General features: G+C 33.5%; 1 protein-coding gene across 3 annotated transcripts; it reads right to left on the bottom strand.

The window, feature by feature from the left end:
- Nucleotides 1-4,179: 4,179 nt before the first annotated feature.
- LOC135731466 (E3 ubiquitin-protein ligase MARCHF3) lies at nt 4,180-19,568 on the bottom strand. Of its 3 annotated transcripts, none has more exons than XM_073811885.1 (5): nt 15,818-19,568; nt 13,715-13,904; nt 11,494-11,698; nt 7,198-7,404; nt 4,180-7,050 (listed from the first exon to the last, which is right to left on the bottom strand). In XM_073811885.1, the coding sequence occupies exons 2-5, from the start codon at nt 13,882-13,884 to the stop codon at nt 6,895-6,897; spliced, it is 738 nt and encodes a 245-aa protein (XP_073667986.1). In that variant the 5' UTR covers nt 13,885-13,904; nt 15,818-19,568; the 3' UTR covers nt 4,180-6,894. The 3 variants fall into 3 exon arrangements, with proteins under 3 accessions (XP_073667986.1, XP_065105530.2, XP_073667987.1); XM_065249458.2 differs by having other exon boundaries at nt 13,730-13,904; nt 15,818-19,564; XM_073811886.1 differs by lacking the exon at nt 15,818-19,568 and having other exon boundaries at nt 13,715-14,479.
- Between the last annotated feature and the right edge of the window lie 1,287 nt (nt 19,569-20,855).

Below are 20,855 nucleotides of genomic sequence, written 5' to 3'. Positions count from 1 at the left end.
TTAAAAACATGAGATTTAAGCCATTATTCAGCAACAATTTCTACAAAGTCTTTTTAACTTTACTGTGATTCAGGATGGGCAAGTTATATACATATGACAGGTATTTTCTTCAAAGCCTCTCAATAATGTGGTGAACCGGTGCGTTCCCAAGAACTTGAATGACTCAAGCACATTCACCTATTCCAGGAAGAAACAGAGAGGTGAGACTTTGCAGAAATCATTTGAAGCTCAATTAAGGATTTTTTTGGATGTTGTGGTGAATCGCAGCTGGATTATTTCTTTGAATCGAATGCATTAATCACAACACTAATGTCCTAATACTAGCCGGTTGGGGATTAACTGCTAATGCTTATACGCTCTTAGTACGGATGTGTTAAAAACAACACAATCAGGGTTAGTTTAGGGACAACACACTGTTATTATAATTATTGGAATAACACAATTTGTGTTACTTTTAAAACAACTTGTGTTTTATTTTAACACAAAATCTACACAAAATGACACATAATGTGTTAAAATGACATATAGGCACTACCTGCTACACTGCAAAATATGACTTTCTTACTTTGTATTTTTTTCCTTGTTTTCAGTAGATATATCTAAAAAAAATATTAAATCAAGATGTATTTTACTGATAAGCAAAATGAAGAAAATAAGTCAACCAATATACAATTTAAGTGAATTTGTGCATAAAACACTAGTACCCTTAATAAATTAACTAACTTAAGTAACAAATAAATTACCAAACTAAACTAACATAAACTAAGTAAACTAACTAAACTAACTTAATCTAGCTAAACTAAATTAAATTAATTTGACTAAATTAACTAACTAAACTAACTTAAGCTAACTAACTAAACTAAGTAAACTAACTTACCCTTAATTAACTAATCTACTTTTACTAACTTAATCTATCTAAACTAGCTTAAAAAACTTGAATAAATTAACTAACTAAACTAACTTAACTTGACAAACTAACTTACCTTAACTAACTAAACTAAGTAAACCAACTTAACTATACTAACTAAGTAAACTAACTTATCTAATTAAACTAATTTAGCAAACTAACTTACCTTAACTAACTAAACTAATTTAAGTACCTAAACTAACTTAACTAACTAAACAAACATAACTTACTAAACTAAATCAAGCTAACTAACTAAACTAAATATACTAACTTACCCTTAACTAACTAAACTACATTTACTTACTTAATCTATCTAAACTAACTTACCTTAACTAACTAAACTAAGGTAACTACTTAACAAACTAAACTAACATATCCTTACTAAACTAACTTAACTAACTCAAGCTAACTAGCTAAACTAAGTAAATCAAGTAAACTAACTTAACTAACTACGCTATCTTATCCTAACTAACTAAACTAACTATACTAACTTACCCTTAATAAATTAACTAACTAACTTATCTAACTAAACTAACTCAGCTAACTAACTAAACTAACTAAACCAAGCTAAAATAACTAAAACTAACTTAAGCCAACTAATATAACTTAAACTAACTAACCTAACCAAACTTACCAATTTAACTAACTTAACTAGCTAAATTAACCTTTCTTACCAACCTAACTAACTAAAGCTAACTAGGTAAACTAACATAACTAAACTAAACTAACTTACCCTAAATAAATTAACTAACTTATCTAACAAAACTAACTAACTCAGCTAACTAACTAAACTAACTTAAATTAACGTGACTAAATTAACTACCTAAACTAACATAACTTGGCAAACTAACTTACCCAAATTAACTAACTAAACTATGTAAACCAACTTAGCTAACTAAACTAACCAAGTAAACTAACTTGACTAAAATAACTTACCTTAACTAACTAAACTAAGTTAACTACTTAACTAACTAAACTAAACTAACTAAACTAACTTACCTTAACTAACTAAACTAAGGTAACTACTTAACAAACTAAACTAACATATCCTAACTAAAATAACTTAGCTAACTTAAATAAGTAAACTAACTTAACTAACTCGAGCTAACTAGCTAAACTAAGTAAATCAAGTAAACTAACTTAACTAACTACACTATCTTATCCTAACTAACTAAACTAACTATACTAACTTACCCTTAATAAATTAACTAAATAACTTATGTAACTAAACTAACTCAGCTAACTAACTAAACTAAGCTAAAATAACAAAAACTAACTTAAGCCAACTAATATAACTTAAACTAACTAACCTAACCAAACTTACCAATTTAACTACATTAACTAGCTAAATTAACCTTTCTTACCAACCTAACTAACCAAACTAACTAAAGCTAACTAGGTAAACTAACATAACTAAACTAAACTAACTTATCCTAACTAACTAAACTAACTTACCCTAAATAAATTAACTAACTTATCTAACAAAACTAACTAACTCAGCTAACTAACTAAGCTAACTTAAATTAACTTACCCAAATTAACTAACTAAACTATGTAAACCAACTTAGCTAACTAAACTAACCAAGTAAACTAACTTGACTAAAATAACTTACATTAACTAACTAAACTAAACTAAGTTAACTACTTAACTAACTAAACTAAACTAACTTACCAAACCTACCTAACCTAGCTCAAACTAACTAACTAAACTAAGGTAACTACTTAACTAACTAAACTAAATTAAGTAACTAAACTAACTTAACAAACTAAGTAAACTCAAGCTAACTAAGTAAACTAACTAAACTTACTTATCCTTATTAACTTATCCTAACTAAACTAACTTACCCTAAATAAATTAACTAACTTAAGTAATCTAACTAACTTAAGCTAACTAAACTAACTTTAACTAAACTAACGTTAACTAAACTAACTTTAACTAACTAACTAAACTAACTTATCCTAAATATATTAACCAAGTAAACTTTCTTAACCGTAAGTAACTTTAAACTTAACTAACTAAACTAACTTGCCATACTAAACTAACTTAAATTAACTTAAACTAACTTAACTAACTAAACCTAACTTAATGTAACTTAACTTAACATAACTAAACTAACTTTAAACTAACTTAACCTAACTTAGCTTAACTAACTAAACTGATCATTTGTACGATCATTTGATCAATTGATAACTGCAGTGCTTAACTTGTTTGACTCTGTGGACCCTGTACCGGGTCCAGAATTATCTTATTTTGACTTAATATAAAATATTCCTTTAATTTTTAATGGTCCGTCATGGACCCAGTACCACATATGAGATACTGTGTGAAAGCTTAGACTCTCTACTTTCTGCAGATATGCATCATTTTGAGATATCTTTCACTGTAAGAAAGTTATTTACACTTAATTTACACTATCACCCCCCCGACAATTTATTATATGATTTAATATTCACATATTTCATATTTTTCAAGTATGACAAACATGGGCAAGTCTTATATCAAATGAAAGCTCTCATTCTCAGGAATAATACAGCGTTATTTTTGTTCTATTATCAACACATATCCAACAATCGTCGAATGAATAATGAGGTAAAAAATGGTCTTTTGTAAACATATGGGAAACTTGAGTGTGAACTGCCTCAGATAGCACTGATAGCCACAAATAATACATCATCTTTATCTTAGGTCCTACTCTAAACAATGAGTCCATTCACAGCATTTTCTTTGGTTGTGTGCATATATAATCCCTTGCTTTAAAAAATTAATATTTATATGAAAAATGTATTTTCACACCCTTCAGTAAAATAAGAATAACTTTTGAGTATGACATGCCAAAGAGTTCATTCTTTTTTGGGTGTTTACTATCTGCTGCTGGTAACAACCAGAACTGTCTGCAGTCTGCTAGACCAGACAGAACCAGAGTTATTCACTTTCAAAGACAGTGTTTACAACATAAAAAAGGCAATTTGGTGTTTCATCATATGAAACACAACATAAATAACAATATTTGTCACAAACAGCAGCTTTTTATGTAACTTCAAAGGGTTTTCTGCAAAATGATATAAAGATATTTGTTACCACTCAGGGCCAGAGTTATACACTTTTAAATACAGACTTTAGAAAAAAAACATCAAAAAGCCTATTTATTTTTGTGTTTATTAGAGGACTGATATCACATACAACCATGTTGAGCACTTTCAACAGTGTTTTATGTAATTTCAAAAGGTTTCCTGTAAAATGATACCAAACTTTTGTATGTAAACCTCTGCATGTGGGTATGGGAAGCTTTTGAAATTGGGTAGGCCAAATCCAGGCGGAAATCCCCAAAATAGCCTCAGAGTGTAAGAGGTTAAATTATTTCTTACAGGGTAGAAAAAAACACTACATTTTGCCTAGGACCTCCAAATATCTTGAACCGTCCCTGATAATACCACCCCTTAAAGATGCAGTTTGTATTATTTTCGCCGCTAGATGGCGCCAGATCAAACAATAACAATGATGTTGTTTACTGACGCTTTGAAGCAGCGTGGAATTATGGGATTTGTAGTCTTTAACTCAACCACTGATGGCCATCAATTAGATGCGAACGAGAAATCACGTAAGGTAATCAAGTCTTATAAATGTTGCGTTTGATGACATAGTTTATTTCATTATGTAAGTTTATATGTGATGTTCAAAACGAAATTGTTAGTCATATTGATATTACAGTATTAGTCCAAATTCGATGGTAAACACAGCACAGAATTAAGTTTTCAACTTACAATCTACAATGATTTTTGACATAATGTATTGACAGTACAAATCTTATTGTGAAGTGTCTTAAAATGACCATTTATATTGCTGTACAATACCTTTTGATGTGCATATCGTCCGCGGGAAGACGCGCTGATTACAATCTACACACTAATGTTGTGATCAATATAATAGCATACGTTTTTTGAAGGGTTACGAATCAAAACAACTCACCCATCGCGTAAAACACAAGCAGGATCAGAATCTCGGTCTAGTTAAATGTTGTTGTGAAGCTCTCTCCATCCAGATAATGCAACAACAAATTGATCCTCCCTCGTTTTGTTCCAAACTCTTCTTGGGTCATTTGGTTGGCCCGTACGCTTACAGGAGCTGACACAACCAGCGGCAGACGGTACAGAGATATCCATAAGTTCATAAGCAAGCGCGTAGCCCGACAGGCGCTATCGCATAGTTCCGCATTTGTCCACAAGACTGGCTCGCTGCGTCCGAAAACTCAAGGCAGTGAGGACTTGTTGCCTCGCTGCCTCTTGAGGAAATGACTTCGGCTTCGGAGGCCTGAAGGCCGCTCAGAGAAAGGCTTTCCGACGCACTTCAAAGGCAGCGTGTTTGAAATATAAACAGAGAGCGCCTTTGTGATAACTAATCACATATTTGAAAACTACAATACTAATTTCTCGCTAGAAATGCAATTAAAATGCTTAAAAAGTGAAAATATACGTTTATTTTCACTAAATTTGTGCTCCAGCTGCTTCCTTGGCCGCCATTTTATTTTTTCGAGCTCGACCACTGTTGTCATGTGGTTTACGTCAGTAAAGGCGGTGACAAAGGGTCACATGGATATTAACGTCATTGACAGGAGACTGCACTGCCCCGTGTCAATGTTTTGAATGGCAATTTTCTCATGATTTACAAGTAGTTGAAAACATTACAGATATTGATAGTAATCAGCTGGACAAAATATATAACACTGGCCTAGTGGTTTTTGGACATTTTACTGCAAATATCTTACAAATTGCACCTTTAATCTGCACTATCCAACCACAGCACTACCAATTGGTGCAGAGAGAAAGAGAAAATACTTGAAAACAATTGAATTATTGCAATCAGTGTTTGCATTTCATCAGCTCATTTGCATTTTAAAGGATACACCCAAAAACGGCACATTTTTGATCACACCTACAAATTGTTACTTTTAACATGCCATTATAAATTATCTGTGGTTTATTTTGAGTTAAAACTTTACATAGGTACTTTGGGGACACCAAAGATTTATTTTACATCTTAAAAAAACAGTCTACAGATTTGGAATGAATAAGGAATACATTTTTGGGTGAAGATTTATTAGTTAAAGAGATGCCAGTGTTTTACTGACTGCAGTTTATTTGCCTCTGAAACTGAGACATTTGCATTCTGATGTTGTTTTAAAGGAGAAAAGCGATTTAGCATTACAATCACAAATCTCTCCGAATGATTCAGATCTCAGGAGGAAAGAACATCTCAGGTTTTCGTACCAGCCGGAACATAAATGTTTATTTACTTGTTTCACACTTCCTACTCTATTTGTATACCCTAAGGCACTTAACATGGTAATAAAATCATGAAAAAATGAAAAAGAACAACCCAGTAACTTGTTCTCTTCAAGCATGGGAAAAATTAGGTCATTCAGATTTCACTCCCTATGTGAGCAATCTAATCATAATAATACCACCCCTTAATTTACATTATCCAACCACGGCACTGCCATTTAGTATAAAGAAAAAGAGAGAAATAATTGACAGCACAATTGAGTTTCAAACCACCATTGCATTTCATCAGCTCATTTGCATTTAAAAGGACACACCCAGGACTACAAAGTGTCAATTTTAATATGTTATAATAAATGATCTATGAGGTATTTTGAGCTAAAACATCACATATGTATTCTGGGGACACCAAAGATTTATTGTTCATCTTAAAAATCATAATATGACCCCTTTAAAACAATGTTGCATCATCATTTAATCATCATTCTTAAATACATTTGATGTTGGACTTGAATTACGTGTCGCTCTAAATCAAGGTATTTCTCCAGATCAGAACATTAAAGAAATAAGAAAGGTGTCCAATTAAATCCCAATATTGCTCCCAATCAGGATTTAGATCCAATTCTGTGTCATTCCAACTCACTATATTGGGTGTTGCTCCAAAGAGTGTGTGTCTGATATAATGACAATTAAGCCATTGTCTTTTGAAGCTACACCACTGTCTCTTTCTTGTTTTTGCACGATGAGTGCACTGTTACATATGTTTTTTTCTGGGGGGTCTTTCTGGGGTGGGGAATCTGGAGTCGGACGCTGGGATTTGTTGTATTCCATGTCCTGAAAAGATGAACATGGTAACGTAAAGTCACCTGCGGTAACAAAAAGAAAAGTTGGGTTATGTGTTCAGACTCCATCAAAAAATGTACATAAATAAATTCCATCAAAGATGAAAGACACCGAATGCATTGCAAGTGTACACCTACATTTAATTGCACTAAAACCAAGAGTGAACTTACAAGAGTCCAGAAGAGGTAAATAGTGAACAAGGTCAGTGTGAGAACAATAAGTCCAATAGCTTCAATGCTGTTGCTGTAGTACAGATCCACGGCTCCCTGCGCACAAAGCCAGCCAGATAAACTGGCTAAGGGCGTGATAAACAGGAAACAGATCGCATCTCCGCACAGGGTTCTCCTCTGGTGCTGCAACGAAGGTGCCGTGAGCCACTACAACCCAGAGGACAACAGTGATTAGAGGGTTAGTACGTTTAAATAAAGAAAATTAGTCCTTTTTAAAAGTTCACCACCTAAAAATTGTTTGTTGTACACTGTAAAAAAATTGCTGTAATTATGCAGCTGTTTGCCAGTAACTTACTGTAGAAGATAAAGACTGAAAATGTTTCATGTTCATTTAACTTTGAACAAACTGTTGCCAGTAAATAACATAAATGTAAAATCTACAGTAAGTTACTGGCAATACCCAGAAAAACTGTAATTTCTACAGAAATTTTCAAAACATTTAGTGACTTTTTCCACTTCCAAGGCTTTAACTGTTGTGTTAGGGGTAATGTAGAGGCATCCGGTTCTAATCGCAGTAATAAGTGTTATCTTGTATCAGCGATTATTTCAAGATAACAAACGGATGCCTTTACATTATCCCGCTTATTACACGGGTATTTACCTCATAGTAAGGTGAGGAACATTAAATATTGATTTGAAATAGATTTTTTTAACAAATGCAGAGTTTCTGTGAGAAAAAACCAAGACATCACGAGCACACCATGTGGTTTAATTGTAAATATAATGTCATGTTATTAACTCTTAGGGCTGTGACGGATCACAAAACTCACGGTTCGGATCACATTACGGTTTTTGAGGCACGGATCGGATCAGCAAAAAAAAGGGTGGGAAAAATCTAATAACAAACATTTATAAAAAAGAACAAAGTTGCACATTAAGTAAGGTCTAAAATTAGCATTAGATGGTACATAAATTGAATTATATGAATAATAACACTCTCTTTATTGTACAAATTAATAATTATTATTATTATTTTAGAGCCACAGAAGTGATTTTCTCTTTGTCTTGGGTTGTTTGATTAACATTAATGACACAGACTTAAGGAGGTTAATTGAGGTTACTGTCTCTTTAACTCTTTCACCGCCAGCGTTTAAAAAAAAAAGTTGCCAGCCAGCGCCAGCGTTTTTCATGATTTTCACCAAAGTTTAATGCCTTCCAGAAAATGTTCTTCTTTAAATATATAAACATACAATATACCAAAAGAAAGAACAGACCCTCTGCTTTCAAAAAAAAAAAAAACTGTTTCATCCTACCTTTAGTGGTTCTTTTGTAATCAGCTTTTGAATATGGGTAGGTTTCTGCAAAAACACCACATTTTGAGCAAAAAGCAGAGATAATTCAATTTTTGTGACGGACTTTTCATAGAGATCCCATTCAGAGCGATCTTTAAAACAGACACGGACATGCAGCAGCTTGCCATAGGGCAATACTTCCGGGTTTAAAAAGTTGCGGAATAATAGCGGTATTGCGGAAAGACGGAAAATCTCGTCATTGGCGGGGAAGCGTTTTCTCTTAATTGACGAGATATCTCGTCAATGGCGGTGAAAGAGTTAAGACCAAATAAGCAGACTGGTTTCTGACTCTATAATTCACTTAAGACATAAACAAATGTTTTTATTAGAAAAAGAATACTGTGAGATCATTTTGTGCCCTGTCAAGAACAGAAAGATTTTATGTTGGCTTACTTTCTTGAAGTATATGTATACGCACTAGTGAGGGCACTTAAACGCGTGCACACACACACAGGTGAATTCCAAACGGCGCTTCAGGAAGAAGACGCAGCATAAACTGTCGCTTTGCTTCATAAAAACGTTACGTTGGTTTTCATTGCTCTATTCAGCGAATGCATGTTAATGGACTACAGTATGAGACACAGTAGCGCAACTCTCTCTATAGTTTACATATGAGGAGTTCTGATCTTTGAAAGGATGATCTGACTGGAGCTGGACCGGACACATTAAACCGCATGTGCGTACAGAAATCTGCTCACTTAACGCTTTCTTGCGGTTACATTGTTTTAAATCACTTGAATGTTAACATTTGCAAACATTAGAAACACGTGCAAATGATAAACTTTCCTGATTTAAATTTGCATATTAATCCGCGAATCGCTTGCGAGTCGAAGCGTGGGTTGTGATCTGTACGGATCCCGGATAAACTGCGATCTGTCACAGCACTATTAACTGTTTTCTCGTCAATATAGAGAAAACATTTTCATAAAAAAAATTACGTTTCTGATGATTTTAATGTTAATATGTAATACCGATTATGCACTATATGGTGCTCTTACCCAATTTATAAAAAAACTGAATCAAAAAATTGATTTACTAATTTTAAACTCTGTGTATGTCGTAATTATTTGGAATCTGATCTCTAACAGAATTCATTCACAAAAATGCAATTATTTCAGCTATTTGCTAAAAAAATTTAATTTTTGAAGAAAAATACCCATATTTAAGAGTTTAAAAGTACAGAAAAAATATAGATAGTATGAAATGTTTTTTTTTTCCCCATTTTGTTTGTTTATTGTTTGTTTAAGAGCAGAGGATCTGTTCTTTCATTTGATATATTTGTATGTTTATATATTTATAGAAGACATTTTTCTAGAAGGCATTTTGTGAAACTTGTGAAAATCACAAAAACGGCTGGCAGGCAACTTTTCAAAAAAATGGCTGGCGGGGAATGAGTTAAAAGACAAATATTTTGTGTAATATTAAACTGTACCTGTCAAAATGATTTGCAGCATCTGGGTTACCGTGTGTTATTAGCTTTGAGCGGTTGTTATCTGGGAATAACAAACCTGCAAATGTCTGAATTGGCAAATCAGAATCCAGCATTCCAATGAGCCGTGTAAATTAATAAAAAGAGAAAATCATAGCGTAACATTAAATATTTATATCTTCTCAAATAAAACAATGGGTTTGAGACAGACAACTATTAATATTTTTAGCTTATTTAGCAATCAAAAGCTAAAACCAACCTAAGCTGGTTGGCTGATTTGATCTGCTCTTCGGCTGGTTTAGAAATGTTTTGGTCACTTTGTTAAACAGTCAAGTGGCGATCAGGGGGTATGGTCATTTTAGGGGCTTGTCACAAACCCATTTATTATTTTCAATTGATATATTATTCCAAAAAAATTATTCGATGATTATTTTGCTGCTGCTCACGTCAAAATCCCAAATCGAAGACATGTCGATACAAGAATACGGCAAGTACTTTTTCCATCTAATGCTGTCTGCCGTACCTATGTGTATTTATACCTGCGTATACCCATCTCAATTCTGCAACAGTCGAGCATCCACTGACTTCACTGAAGAAAACCTTATATCTGCCCGTCAAGTTTATATATATATTTTTGACACATTTTAAGGGGCCATGTCACAAGACTTTTGATGTCAAATAAATCTTTGGTGTCCCCAGAGCACATATGTAAAGTTTTAGCTTAAAATACCATATAAATATTTTTTATAACATAAATTGCCACTTTGTAGGTATGAGCAAAAATGTGCCGTTTGGAGTGTGTCCTTTACAATGCAAATGAGCGGATGAATTACAAAAACTGATCACAATGATGGTGGTTTGTTGAAATTGAAACTCAATTGTGCTGTGAATTATTTTCTATCTCTCTCTTTCTCTCTGCACTAAATGGCAGTGCTGTGATTGGATAGTGCAGATTAAGGGGGCGGTATTATTATAATAACAGCTCTTTATGACATCATAAGGAGAGCCAAAAATTTTTCACGTGCTTGTAGAGAATGGTTTACCAAAACTAAGTAACTGTGTTGATCTTTTTCATATTTTCTAGGTTGATTGGGGACCCAATTACTTAAACATGGAAAAAGTCAGATTTTCATGTCATGGCCAAAAATCCACACATCGATGGTGTTTACATCCTGGTCCAGTTGGGTTAAAAATATTGCCACTGGGTCGGACTCAAGTCTTATTTTCTCTGGTTTGTCTCTGGGTTTTCTTTAAAAAAAAAAAAATAGTTATGGGTAAAAAGTGATTCATTTTAGGTAGGGTACATTTTTTTGGACCTGAAAAGACCTCTAGTCTGTGGTCTCCCAGGAATTTAAAATTGGTTAAGATTTTAAAATTGCCTAGTATGTAAAGGCCTGGTGTATCTACTCACTACAATTGTTTTACAGTGTGCACAACTGAATCCTTCCAAGTTGGCACTGTGAGAATTATTAAACCTGTTTGGAGATCTTTAAAGAGCAGTATTAATAATTTTACCTCAATGAATGGTTTAGGACGTTTCTCCAGAGCGAACTGATAGCGGCACAGCTCACAGTGGTTGGTGCCGGAGGCCATGAGCCAGTGCTCCAGACAAACACGATGAACCATCGCCAGAGACCCGGCACAATCGCAGGGAGATAACAGATCGCCCCCACCGCTGCCCTCATGACAGATACGACAAAACGGCTCATCTACAGGCAGACTAAAGAGAAAGAAATAGGGTTTTAGATTTTGAATGGTTCACCCGCGCAGTATGCGGTTTATCCGCATTTATTTATTCAATTAAAATTATTATTTAATTCCAGAATAACAAGGTGCCCTGAGGTAGAACGCGGTGTCTTCTTAACCAGTCACTCTCTGAGGTTATTTTTGGTATTTATGCCTGGATTTGGCTTACCAAATTTAAAAAGCTTCTCATGTAGAGGTGCACATCCAAAAGTTTGGTATCATTTTACAGGAAACCCTTTGAAATGACATAAAACACTGTTGAAAGTGCTCAACATGGTTGTATGTGTTGTCATTCCTCTAATAAACACAAAAATAAATAGGCGCTTTTTGATGTTTTTTTTCTAAAGTCTGTATTTAAAAGTGTATAACTCTGGCCCTGAGTGGTAACAAAACCTGCAGACAGTTTTGTTTGATTCCAGGAATTATCAGCTTACAGAGGAAAAAGGAATTTTTTCTCTATCTTAATCTATGCAGAAGTTATTTTACTCCATCTGATGGGAGTAATAATACCCTTTTTGTATACAATTTCTGCCTAAAAACATTTGAAGTGTCCCCATAACCACATACAGTGGAATAAATGAAGAGTTTGGTTCCAAAATAAAATAAATAAACGCCACTCCCCCTTTTCTACAGAATGCCATAAATCCACTCCACAGATTGCAGCGCACCATTCACGCAATGTAAACAAACAATGGCGGCGCGCTGAGTACACGGAGTCCTAGTTATCCTCATCTACTTTGTACTTCGTGATCAACAAACAAACAAAAACAAAATAATACTTTAATAGCATTGATAAACCTGTGATGGTTTTCTGTGACGGGAAAGAAACGTAAGCCATCAACATCTAATAATTTACGCCAGAGACGGGTGCTTGTTTGCCCGGGCCGACAGCATCAAGGTTCTGTCATGATAACACATTGACCCCAGGAGATCTTATGAAAAACTTTCCATAATTTTACTCAAAGTCAATGAAAATCGAGCAGGACCAAAACATTTTACAGCTGATCGCTGTGAAAAACATTAAGCCACGACGTCAAGTATAACCGCAGCAATGACAGTGTTCTTAATATGACAAAGTAAGTGTTTTGATTAATGACATTAATGTTTATATTTTTAATTAGTGTGTACAACTAGTCAACTAAATGAATATAACATGGCAAAGATGAATGCACATTTATATAGGCTATTGATTGAATAGATTTATAGCATTTTGAATAAAAACTTGTCATGGATTTATTGCATTTTGTGGAAAAAATAATCAGTTTTTATAATAAATCTTTGAAAATCAAGTTATGGATTTGAATTTTTTATGTTTTTATAACCTAAAGATGCTATGTGAAAGTTTGTAACAGAAAATAGTGGTTTTCATCTTGACACTTTCTTGGTATAGAAAACATGTTTTTACCAAAATTTGTCAAAATGGATTTATTGCGTTTTGGAACCAAACTCTTCAAATGCAATATCTTTATCTCATTTTACAGAAAAGTTACATAAAAAGCTGCTGTTTTTGTCTTTGATAGTGTATAACTCTGGTTCTGGGTGCTCTAGCAGACTGCAGGTTCTGGTTGTTACCAGCAGCAGACAGTAAACACCCAAAAAAAGAATGAACTCTTTAGCATGTCGCATGCAAAAGTTATTCTCATTTTACTGAAGGGTGCGAAAATACATTTTTCATATAAAAGTACTTTGTCTTTGTTCTGCACATACAATAAATAGAAAGGGATTTTATATGCACACAACCAAAGAAAAAGCTGTGAATGGACTCATTTTGTAGAGTAGGACATAAGATAACAGATGTATTCATTAAAAGTTTTGTATATATTTTCTGGAAGGCATTAAACTTTTGTGAAAATCATAAAAAATGCTGGTTAAATTATATTTGAAAATATCTTTTTTTTTGCCGTAAGGGGCCAACTTTACCCAGGTATAACAAGCCACGTGTTTCATGCATCACTAATGTGGATATTTGGGGTTTAGAAATTTGGCTGACCTAGTTTCGACTGACCTGTTGTCGCCGTGTGCAGGAATCACAGAGCAGACACAAGAATTACTGTGAAGGACTTCCTGTGCAGGATCTGTGAAGGTCTCAGGTTTCACCAAAACCACAGGAGCCAGATTCCCATCGAGCCCAGCTGACTGCTGCACATGAGGCTCATTCATACCTGGAGTTCAACTGCACCCTGACAGACAGAGAGAGAGAGAGAGAGAGAGAGAGAGAGAGAGAGAGAGAGAGAGAGAGACAGAGAGAATTATTTACTCTTGTCATTTTTATACATTTTTCAGGTGTGAAAATGGAAGATACAGTAAAAAGCTATACATAATGTGTAAACTGAATAATATAAGATATAATAAGATCTTACATTACATACAATCTATAGCAAACATGATTTCTTAGCTGAGGTAATAAACTTTAAGTCAAGACTTTCTGATCAAATCTCAAAAGGTTCTGCAACAATTTCAGACAGGAACAGAAGGTGATCAGTACATAATGTATATGCGTAACAGATTTTTCCCATATTTGATCTTGGGATCAATTGTTTACCCTAAAACGAACCCTTGGTTTAAAGACAGGCACACTGCAATAATACCCAAAAAATGTAAAATATATGTACAAAAAATATTTTTGACAGATATGACCTTTCGGACAAAAAATAACAACTTTTTCACCTTTCTATATTTTATTTACATTTATACACTTGGTGGATAAAAATATAGAAATTCATTTAAATGTGCATTTATCTATATTTTACACGGGCTTAAATTGTAGTTCATCACTTCATCCAATAAGATTTTAGTCTGTAAACTCTGTTTTATTAAACAATAAAGATTACTTCACTTTCATAAAAAATCCTGATCATTTACTCACCCCCCATGTCATCCTAGATGTTTGTCTTTATTTGTTCAGTCGAAAAGAAATTATGTTTTTTTGAGGAAAACATTTCAGGATTTTTCTCCATATAGTGAACTTTAGTGGACCTTAACAGTTCACAGTTTCAACATACGGTCTCTTAATTATCCTAATTGAGGCATATGGGTCTTATCTAGCGAAATAATAATCATTTTCCACAAATAAAGTATTTTTAAACCACAACTTCTTGTCTTACTGTGCTTTTACATCGCCACCGGCGAGAGCTTCAATAAAAGCTCCTGGAAAAATCCTGGAATGTTTTCCTCAAAAAATTAAATTTGTTCTCGACTGAACAAAAAAGACATAAACATCTTGGATGACATGGGAGCGAGTAAATTATCAGGGTTTTTTATGAAGTGGAGTAATCCTTTAACACAGTATATGGTGGGGAGTTAAAAACTACACAAAATGTGTTTAGATTGAATAATTCTTATATGATGAGCATCTATGTGTGACCCTGGACCACAAAACCATAAGGGTCATAAGGTCTTTAGGATAAAAAAGAGATTTATACACCATCTGAAATTGAATTAATAAGCTATCCATTGATGTATGGTTTGATAAGATAGGACAATATTTGGCCCAGATGAGATCAGAAAAATCCAAATATTTAATTTTTTTTAATTTGTCAAAATGAAGTCCTTAGCAACACATATTACTACTATTAAATACATTTTTTTATATATTTACAGCAGGAAATTTACAAAATATCTAACCCTAATCTTAACTTAATTTCCTAATGATTCCTACTTTTGACCCATACAATGTATTGTTGGCTATTGCTACAAATATACCCGCGTGACTTATGACTGGCTTTGTCCAGGGTTATAAACTGTAATACATCCACATATTCAACAAATATGAATACCTCTTAAAAATTTTGTGAAATTAACATGCTGTCATGTAAACCATACGATCTAAACTTCAATGCTTCTTTAACGCAATTCACTTTAAACATCCATTAACCAAACACCTTTACCTTTGCATTCTTGCGATTCTTCACTATGCCTATTTTTAAACATAAACTCCCTCCTATAGATACTTTATAAACACAGACCACCAACCATCTACACATCCCACCTGCAACCTAATAATAACCTTACTCATACAAATGATGCTGAAAACATCATTCAATGGCATACAAGAAAGAAATGTATAGTTTTTGATAAAGTAACTGCAACTTACCATCAGACAGACACTGTACTTCCAAAAACTCTCCATAACACAGACAAACACTTTCTCTCCTCACGGCCAGATTAACAGTGAGCTCAAGGTTGTCGGTGAGAATAGCCGAGGATTAGCTGGAAGGAAAGCACAAGCATAGAGCAGACAATGGGAAATCTCTCTCGAATCACCGTTGGTTACACAGCAGGCAACTCCTTATTCAAGTTTCTTTAATCCAGTTAGGTGCCGCTTTCATTTTCATGAGGATATGCTAATCCAACGGGCTCTTGCAGACATAACAATGGTCTAGTAGCATGCCCTAGACTAGAGGTCTAATTTTAAGACGTTTCATCTTGTTCAGATTGAGCATGTAAAAAAAATGCCTCTTCATCCAATTGTGTGTTCGCCTCACTCCTCATGTTCACTTGTCTGACTAGGACACCAAAAATAGCATTACTGTGAAAAATACATGATAAGAGTAGGAAGGGTTAATATATGATCCATCTCCATTCATTTTCAAGCTCTGATCTCTCTTCATATGTCAGGTATATCTTTGATGAAAGTCTGGCAGAGAGACACTGTAGACAAGTGGCCCGTCTGGCTCTTCTCTTTTCGGTCTGTGCTGTTGGCTCTAATCCCGTCTACTATTCATGCCCCAGCAGCTGGCAAGAATGGCCGGCGGGGACGGACATCAATGTGGATTCCTACATGAACCTCGTGAAGAGGTGAATAACTCCTTTGACAACTCTTAGACGTTCCCAGGAGAGACCCAGACGGGCAGGGATTATCCCGGGAATAAAACAGAACTTCCTCTTTAATGTTGAGGGATGCAGTGAGGCGAGACTTCACTAAATGGTTGCACCACATTTGCGAGACTATTTTACCACAAAATCTGCAACCCAGGTATTTAATGTGATCCTACATTCTAATAAAATAGATTAAATTGACTTGCTAAACCAAGTTGTTTTAACTTCATGCTGCATTTTATTTACAGTGCACTCTCAGAAATTAAGGTACAAAGCTGTCACAGGGGCAGTATCCTTTATAAATTAATACCAATAAGTTCTTCCCCGATAAAAAAAATTGATATCGTCCAAAAAAAGAACAAAACATAAAATCTTTGATTCATCAAAGAGATCATTAATATATAAAGTAAATAATTTAGGCCCCAGCACAGAGCCTTGAGGGACTCCACACTGTATTGTTTTCAACTTAGATTCATGACCTATAAACTCCACATATTGTTGTCTATTTTTTAAGTAACTAACAATCCAATTCAATACTACACCTCTTATTCCATATGTCTGTAATTTAGATATCAATATATCATGATCAAGAGTATCGAAGACCTTTTTGAGGTCAATAAAAACACCAACTGTATGATTTTTATTCTCCAATTCTGTAATAATGTCCTCTGTGATTTTCATCAAAGCCATAGCTGTTGAGCCAGTGCTTCGAAACCCAAACTGATTATCATGTATCAAGGAATGTTTTTTAAGAAAATGATCAAATCTCTTAACAAAAAGCTTATCTAGAATTTTTGAAAATTGGGAAAACAAAGATGTAGGCCTAGAATTCATAAGACTATGCCTATCCCCAGATTTAAAAATAGGAATAATTTTAGCCACCTTCATTTTTTTCTGGAAAAAAACCTGTGTTAAAAGACAAATTAATTATATATTTTAAAGGTCCAATAATGTAATGTATAGTTTCTTTGACAATTTACATATCTAAGCCATCACTATCACATGAATATTTACTTTTTAATCTAGAGACAGCAGAAATAATTTCTTGACTTCATCAAGAAAAATGATTGCATGACTCTGCTTTCACCTTTCAAACTGTTATTTTCATTATGTAAAGGTATAGTTTTGGCAAGATTTGGACCAACATTAACAATAAATGAATTAAATTCATCAGCCATTTTTTCACCGCTTATCTCAATGTTCCGTTCATTCATTAAATATAATGGCTGACTAGAAGTCATTTTAATGCCCATAACCTCCCTTAAGACTTTCCACATTCTTTTGATATTGCTTTTGTTTTCCATCAACAAGTTTGTATAATGATCTTTCTTTGGACGTCTCATTATAGTAGTCAGCTTATTTTTATAGGCTTTATATTTTTTTCTGCTTTTACTGATCGATATTTTACAAAATCCCGATAAAGCTTATTCTTCTTTTTACAGGATTTCAATATACCAGGGTTTATTCTTTTTTCTTTCTTTATCATTCAATATGTTTATTGGGCATTTTTATTATATAACCATAAATACTTTTCAAAGAATAATTAGACATCAAGACATCAAGGTTATGTTTTCACAGAATGTTCTTTACATTTTGGTATGGTGATTAAAGCCATTACAAAGTCTTGTAAAGTTCGCCACAGTGTAAAAAATGACATCAAATCAACATATGAAGAGTTTGGTTCCAAACGTGATAAACGCCATTTTAAAAAAAGCGTTACCACCAAAATCAGTATTGTATCAGGTCAGTATTAAAAAGTACATTCTTAAATTTACGCGAAATCCGATATCCGCCGTGTTATTCTGTCATCTTTTCTCCCTTTTTTCCCCAAAACGTGACAAACGCCAGCACTCCTTCTCTGCAAAATGCAATAAATCTACTTAACCAATCACAGTGCACCATTCCACGCACTGTAAACAACAATGGCGGCGATTTGAATACACACAAAATCCTAGTTTTTCGCATCAACTTTGTACTTCGATCTAAAAACAAACGAAAATAAAATAATGGCTTTATTGCATTTAATAAATCTTTGAAAATCAAATTATGGATTTGAATTTTTAATGTTATTATAACCTAAAGATGCTATGTGAAAGTTTGTAACAGAAAATAGTGGTTTGATCAAGTCCCTTTCTTGGTATAGAAAACACATTTTTACCCAAATTAGTCAAAAAGGATTTATTGCGTTTTGGAACCAAACTCTTCAAATATTTTATATTACTTTATATTACTTTAACAAATTAAGTCAAACAGTCTCGTTTTTATATGTCAACTTATCACAAGTAAACCAATAGAAAACACATTACCGGCACACTTTTACAAAAAGTGTTGTAGACAAGGTACAAAAGTTGTCACTAAGATGGTAATCTTTAAAAGGGTCCTAATATGTACCTTTATTATACTAATATGCACCCTTTAGGTACAAAGGTGTATTTTATGAAAGGGCACAACCCTACTCTAAAAACAAATGGTGCTAAATAGCACTAAAAGTGGTTCATTGGCTCGTAATCACAGGGGGAACCATTTTAAATGCCATATAGCACCTATGCAGTACCTCTGTAGAACCATATTGTGCTATATAGAACCATATGGTGCTATATCACCCCCGGGTTCTTCATACAGTAGGTGCTTTATAGTTGATATATGCTTCATCTATGATTATGAGCTTTTGGTGCTATTCAGCACAATTTTTTAGTGTTGTGACATCTTTTGTACCTTAATTTGACCACAAAACCAGTCATAAGGGTACATTAAAACTGAGATATAAACATCATATAAATAAATTAATAAATAAGCTTTCCATTGAAGTATGGTTTGTTAGGATAGGACAATATTTGGCTAAGACAGTGTTTCTCAAACTGGGGTCCGGGGCCCCCAGGCGAGATGGTGCCAGGGGGTCCCCAGTTTTATGACATTTTATAAAATACATTCATTTATCATGAATTCTGTGTAATTAAACCTAAAAAAAATAAGGCCACTAACCAACAACACTACTTTGTATAACTTAATATGTTTTGTTTAATTAAAATGTAACATTTTCTTTGGGGGGGCCGCATGCGGAAAAAGTTTGAGAACCACTGGGCTAAGATACAACTATTGGAAGATCTGTAATCTGAAGGTGCAAAAAAATCTAAATATTGGGAAAATCACCTTTAAAGTCCTTAGCAAATGCATCCACTAACAAAAATAAAGTTTTGATATATTTACTGTAGGAAATTTACTAAATATCTTCAAATAATATCTTAATGATTTTTGACATAAAGGGCTATTAATGAATGTGAAAAGTATTTTATTTTCATTGTTGGAAACCCAACAAACATCTTTGAAATTAAACTTGGTATGACACTTTGTATCCAAATATTTTCGTGGCCACTTGCGTATTTTTGTCATGCACTTAGCACTTCATGAACTAAGTTTAACATTATCATGACCTGGTCGTCAAAACCCAGATGGTTACTTGGTTTTTCTTTAGCGTCTGTTGGTGTCAGGCCTTTTAGGGGATCATATTAATCAACGACGTCCAGTTAGTAGATAACATGAAGATAAGTGCCACCATGCCTATTTTTGTTTAAAATAACAAGACATGGGTCAAAAGTTAATGACAAATTAGTAAATCATCTAAGATGGGCAGGTGTAGTAGTAAAGTTATCGAAATATATCTATATATCTGTGTGTGTGTGTGTGTGTAAAAGTCCACCATGTCAGAATTCGATTTGTTGTTTTTGCAATGTTATAGTGATGATATATATATATATATAATTTAACAGAATAAGTCTCTTTAATATAATACATCCCAAAAATACAGAAAATGTGTATATAGTGCTGAAAACTGTATAAAAATGTAAACTGATGTGTCAAGTTTTTAGGGTAAACTCGATCCCTTTCCACTTTAGCAATAACAGGGAACTGCAGGATCTCTTAAACCTAAATAAAATAATATCCTAATTTCTAATTTTAAAGAAATTAGTCTTTTTTTCATTCTGCTAAAGATGTGTTTAGTGCCAAGAGAGGTCACACGAAACACACACGATGCCTAAAGAAGTCATTTAGTCCTGAAAATACATTTTTATTTTATTTTTTTGTACATATTTCCTGTATTTTCTGTTTGTATCTTAATAAAATAGATGAAATAAATATGGATGGACATTAAAACTTCTAAAACAACAAGTTTGGTGATGGTCCCCTAAGACTTTTGCACAATATTGTATATAAATAAATAAATAAATAAATAAATAAGTAAATAAATAAATAAATATATATATATATTAATTTTAACATGTTTCATATTTCAGGAAAAAAGTAAACAGCCATGT

The sequence above is a fragment of the Paramisgurnus dabryanus genome, chromosome 2, assembly GCF_030506205.2.
Source record: "Paramisgurnus dabryanus chromosome 2, PD_genome_1.1, whole genome shotgun sequence".
Classification (NCBI taxonomy): domain Eukaryota; kingdom Metazoa; phylum Chordata; class Actinopteri; order Cypriniformes; family Cobitidae; genus Paramisgurnus; species Paramisgurnus dabryanus.
The sequence above is the reverse complement of the archived record's forward strand: the minus strand, read 5'-3'. Positions and strand labels throughout refer to the sequence as shown.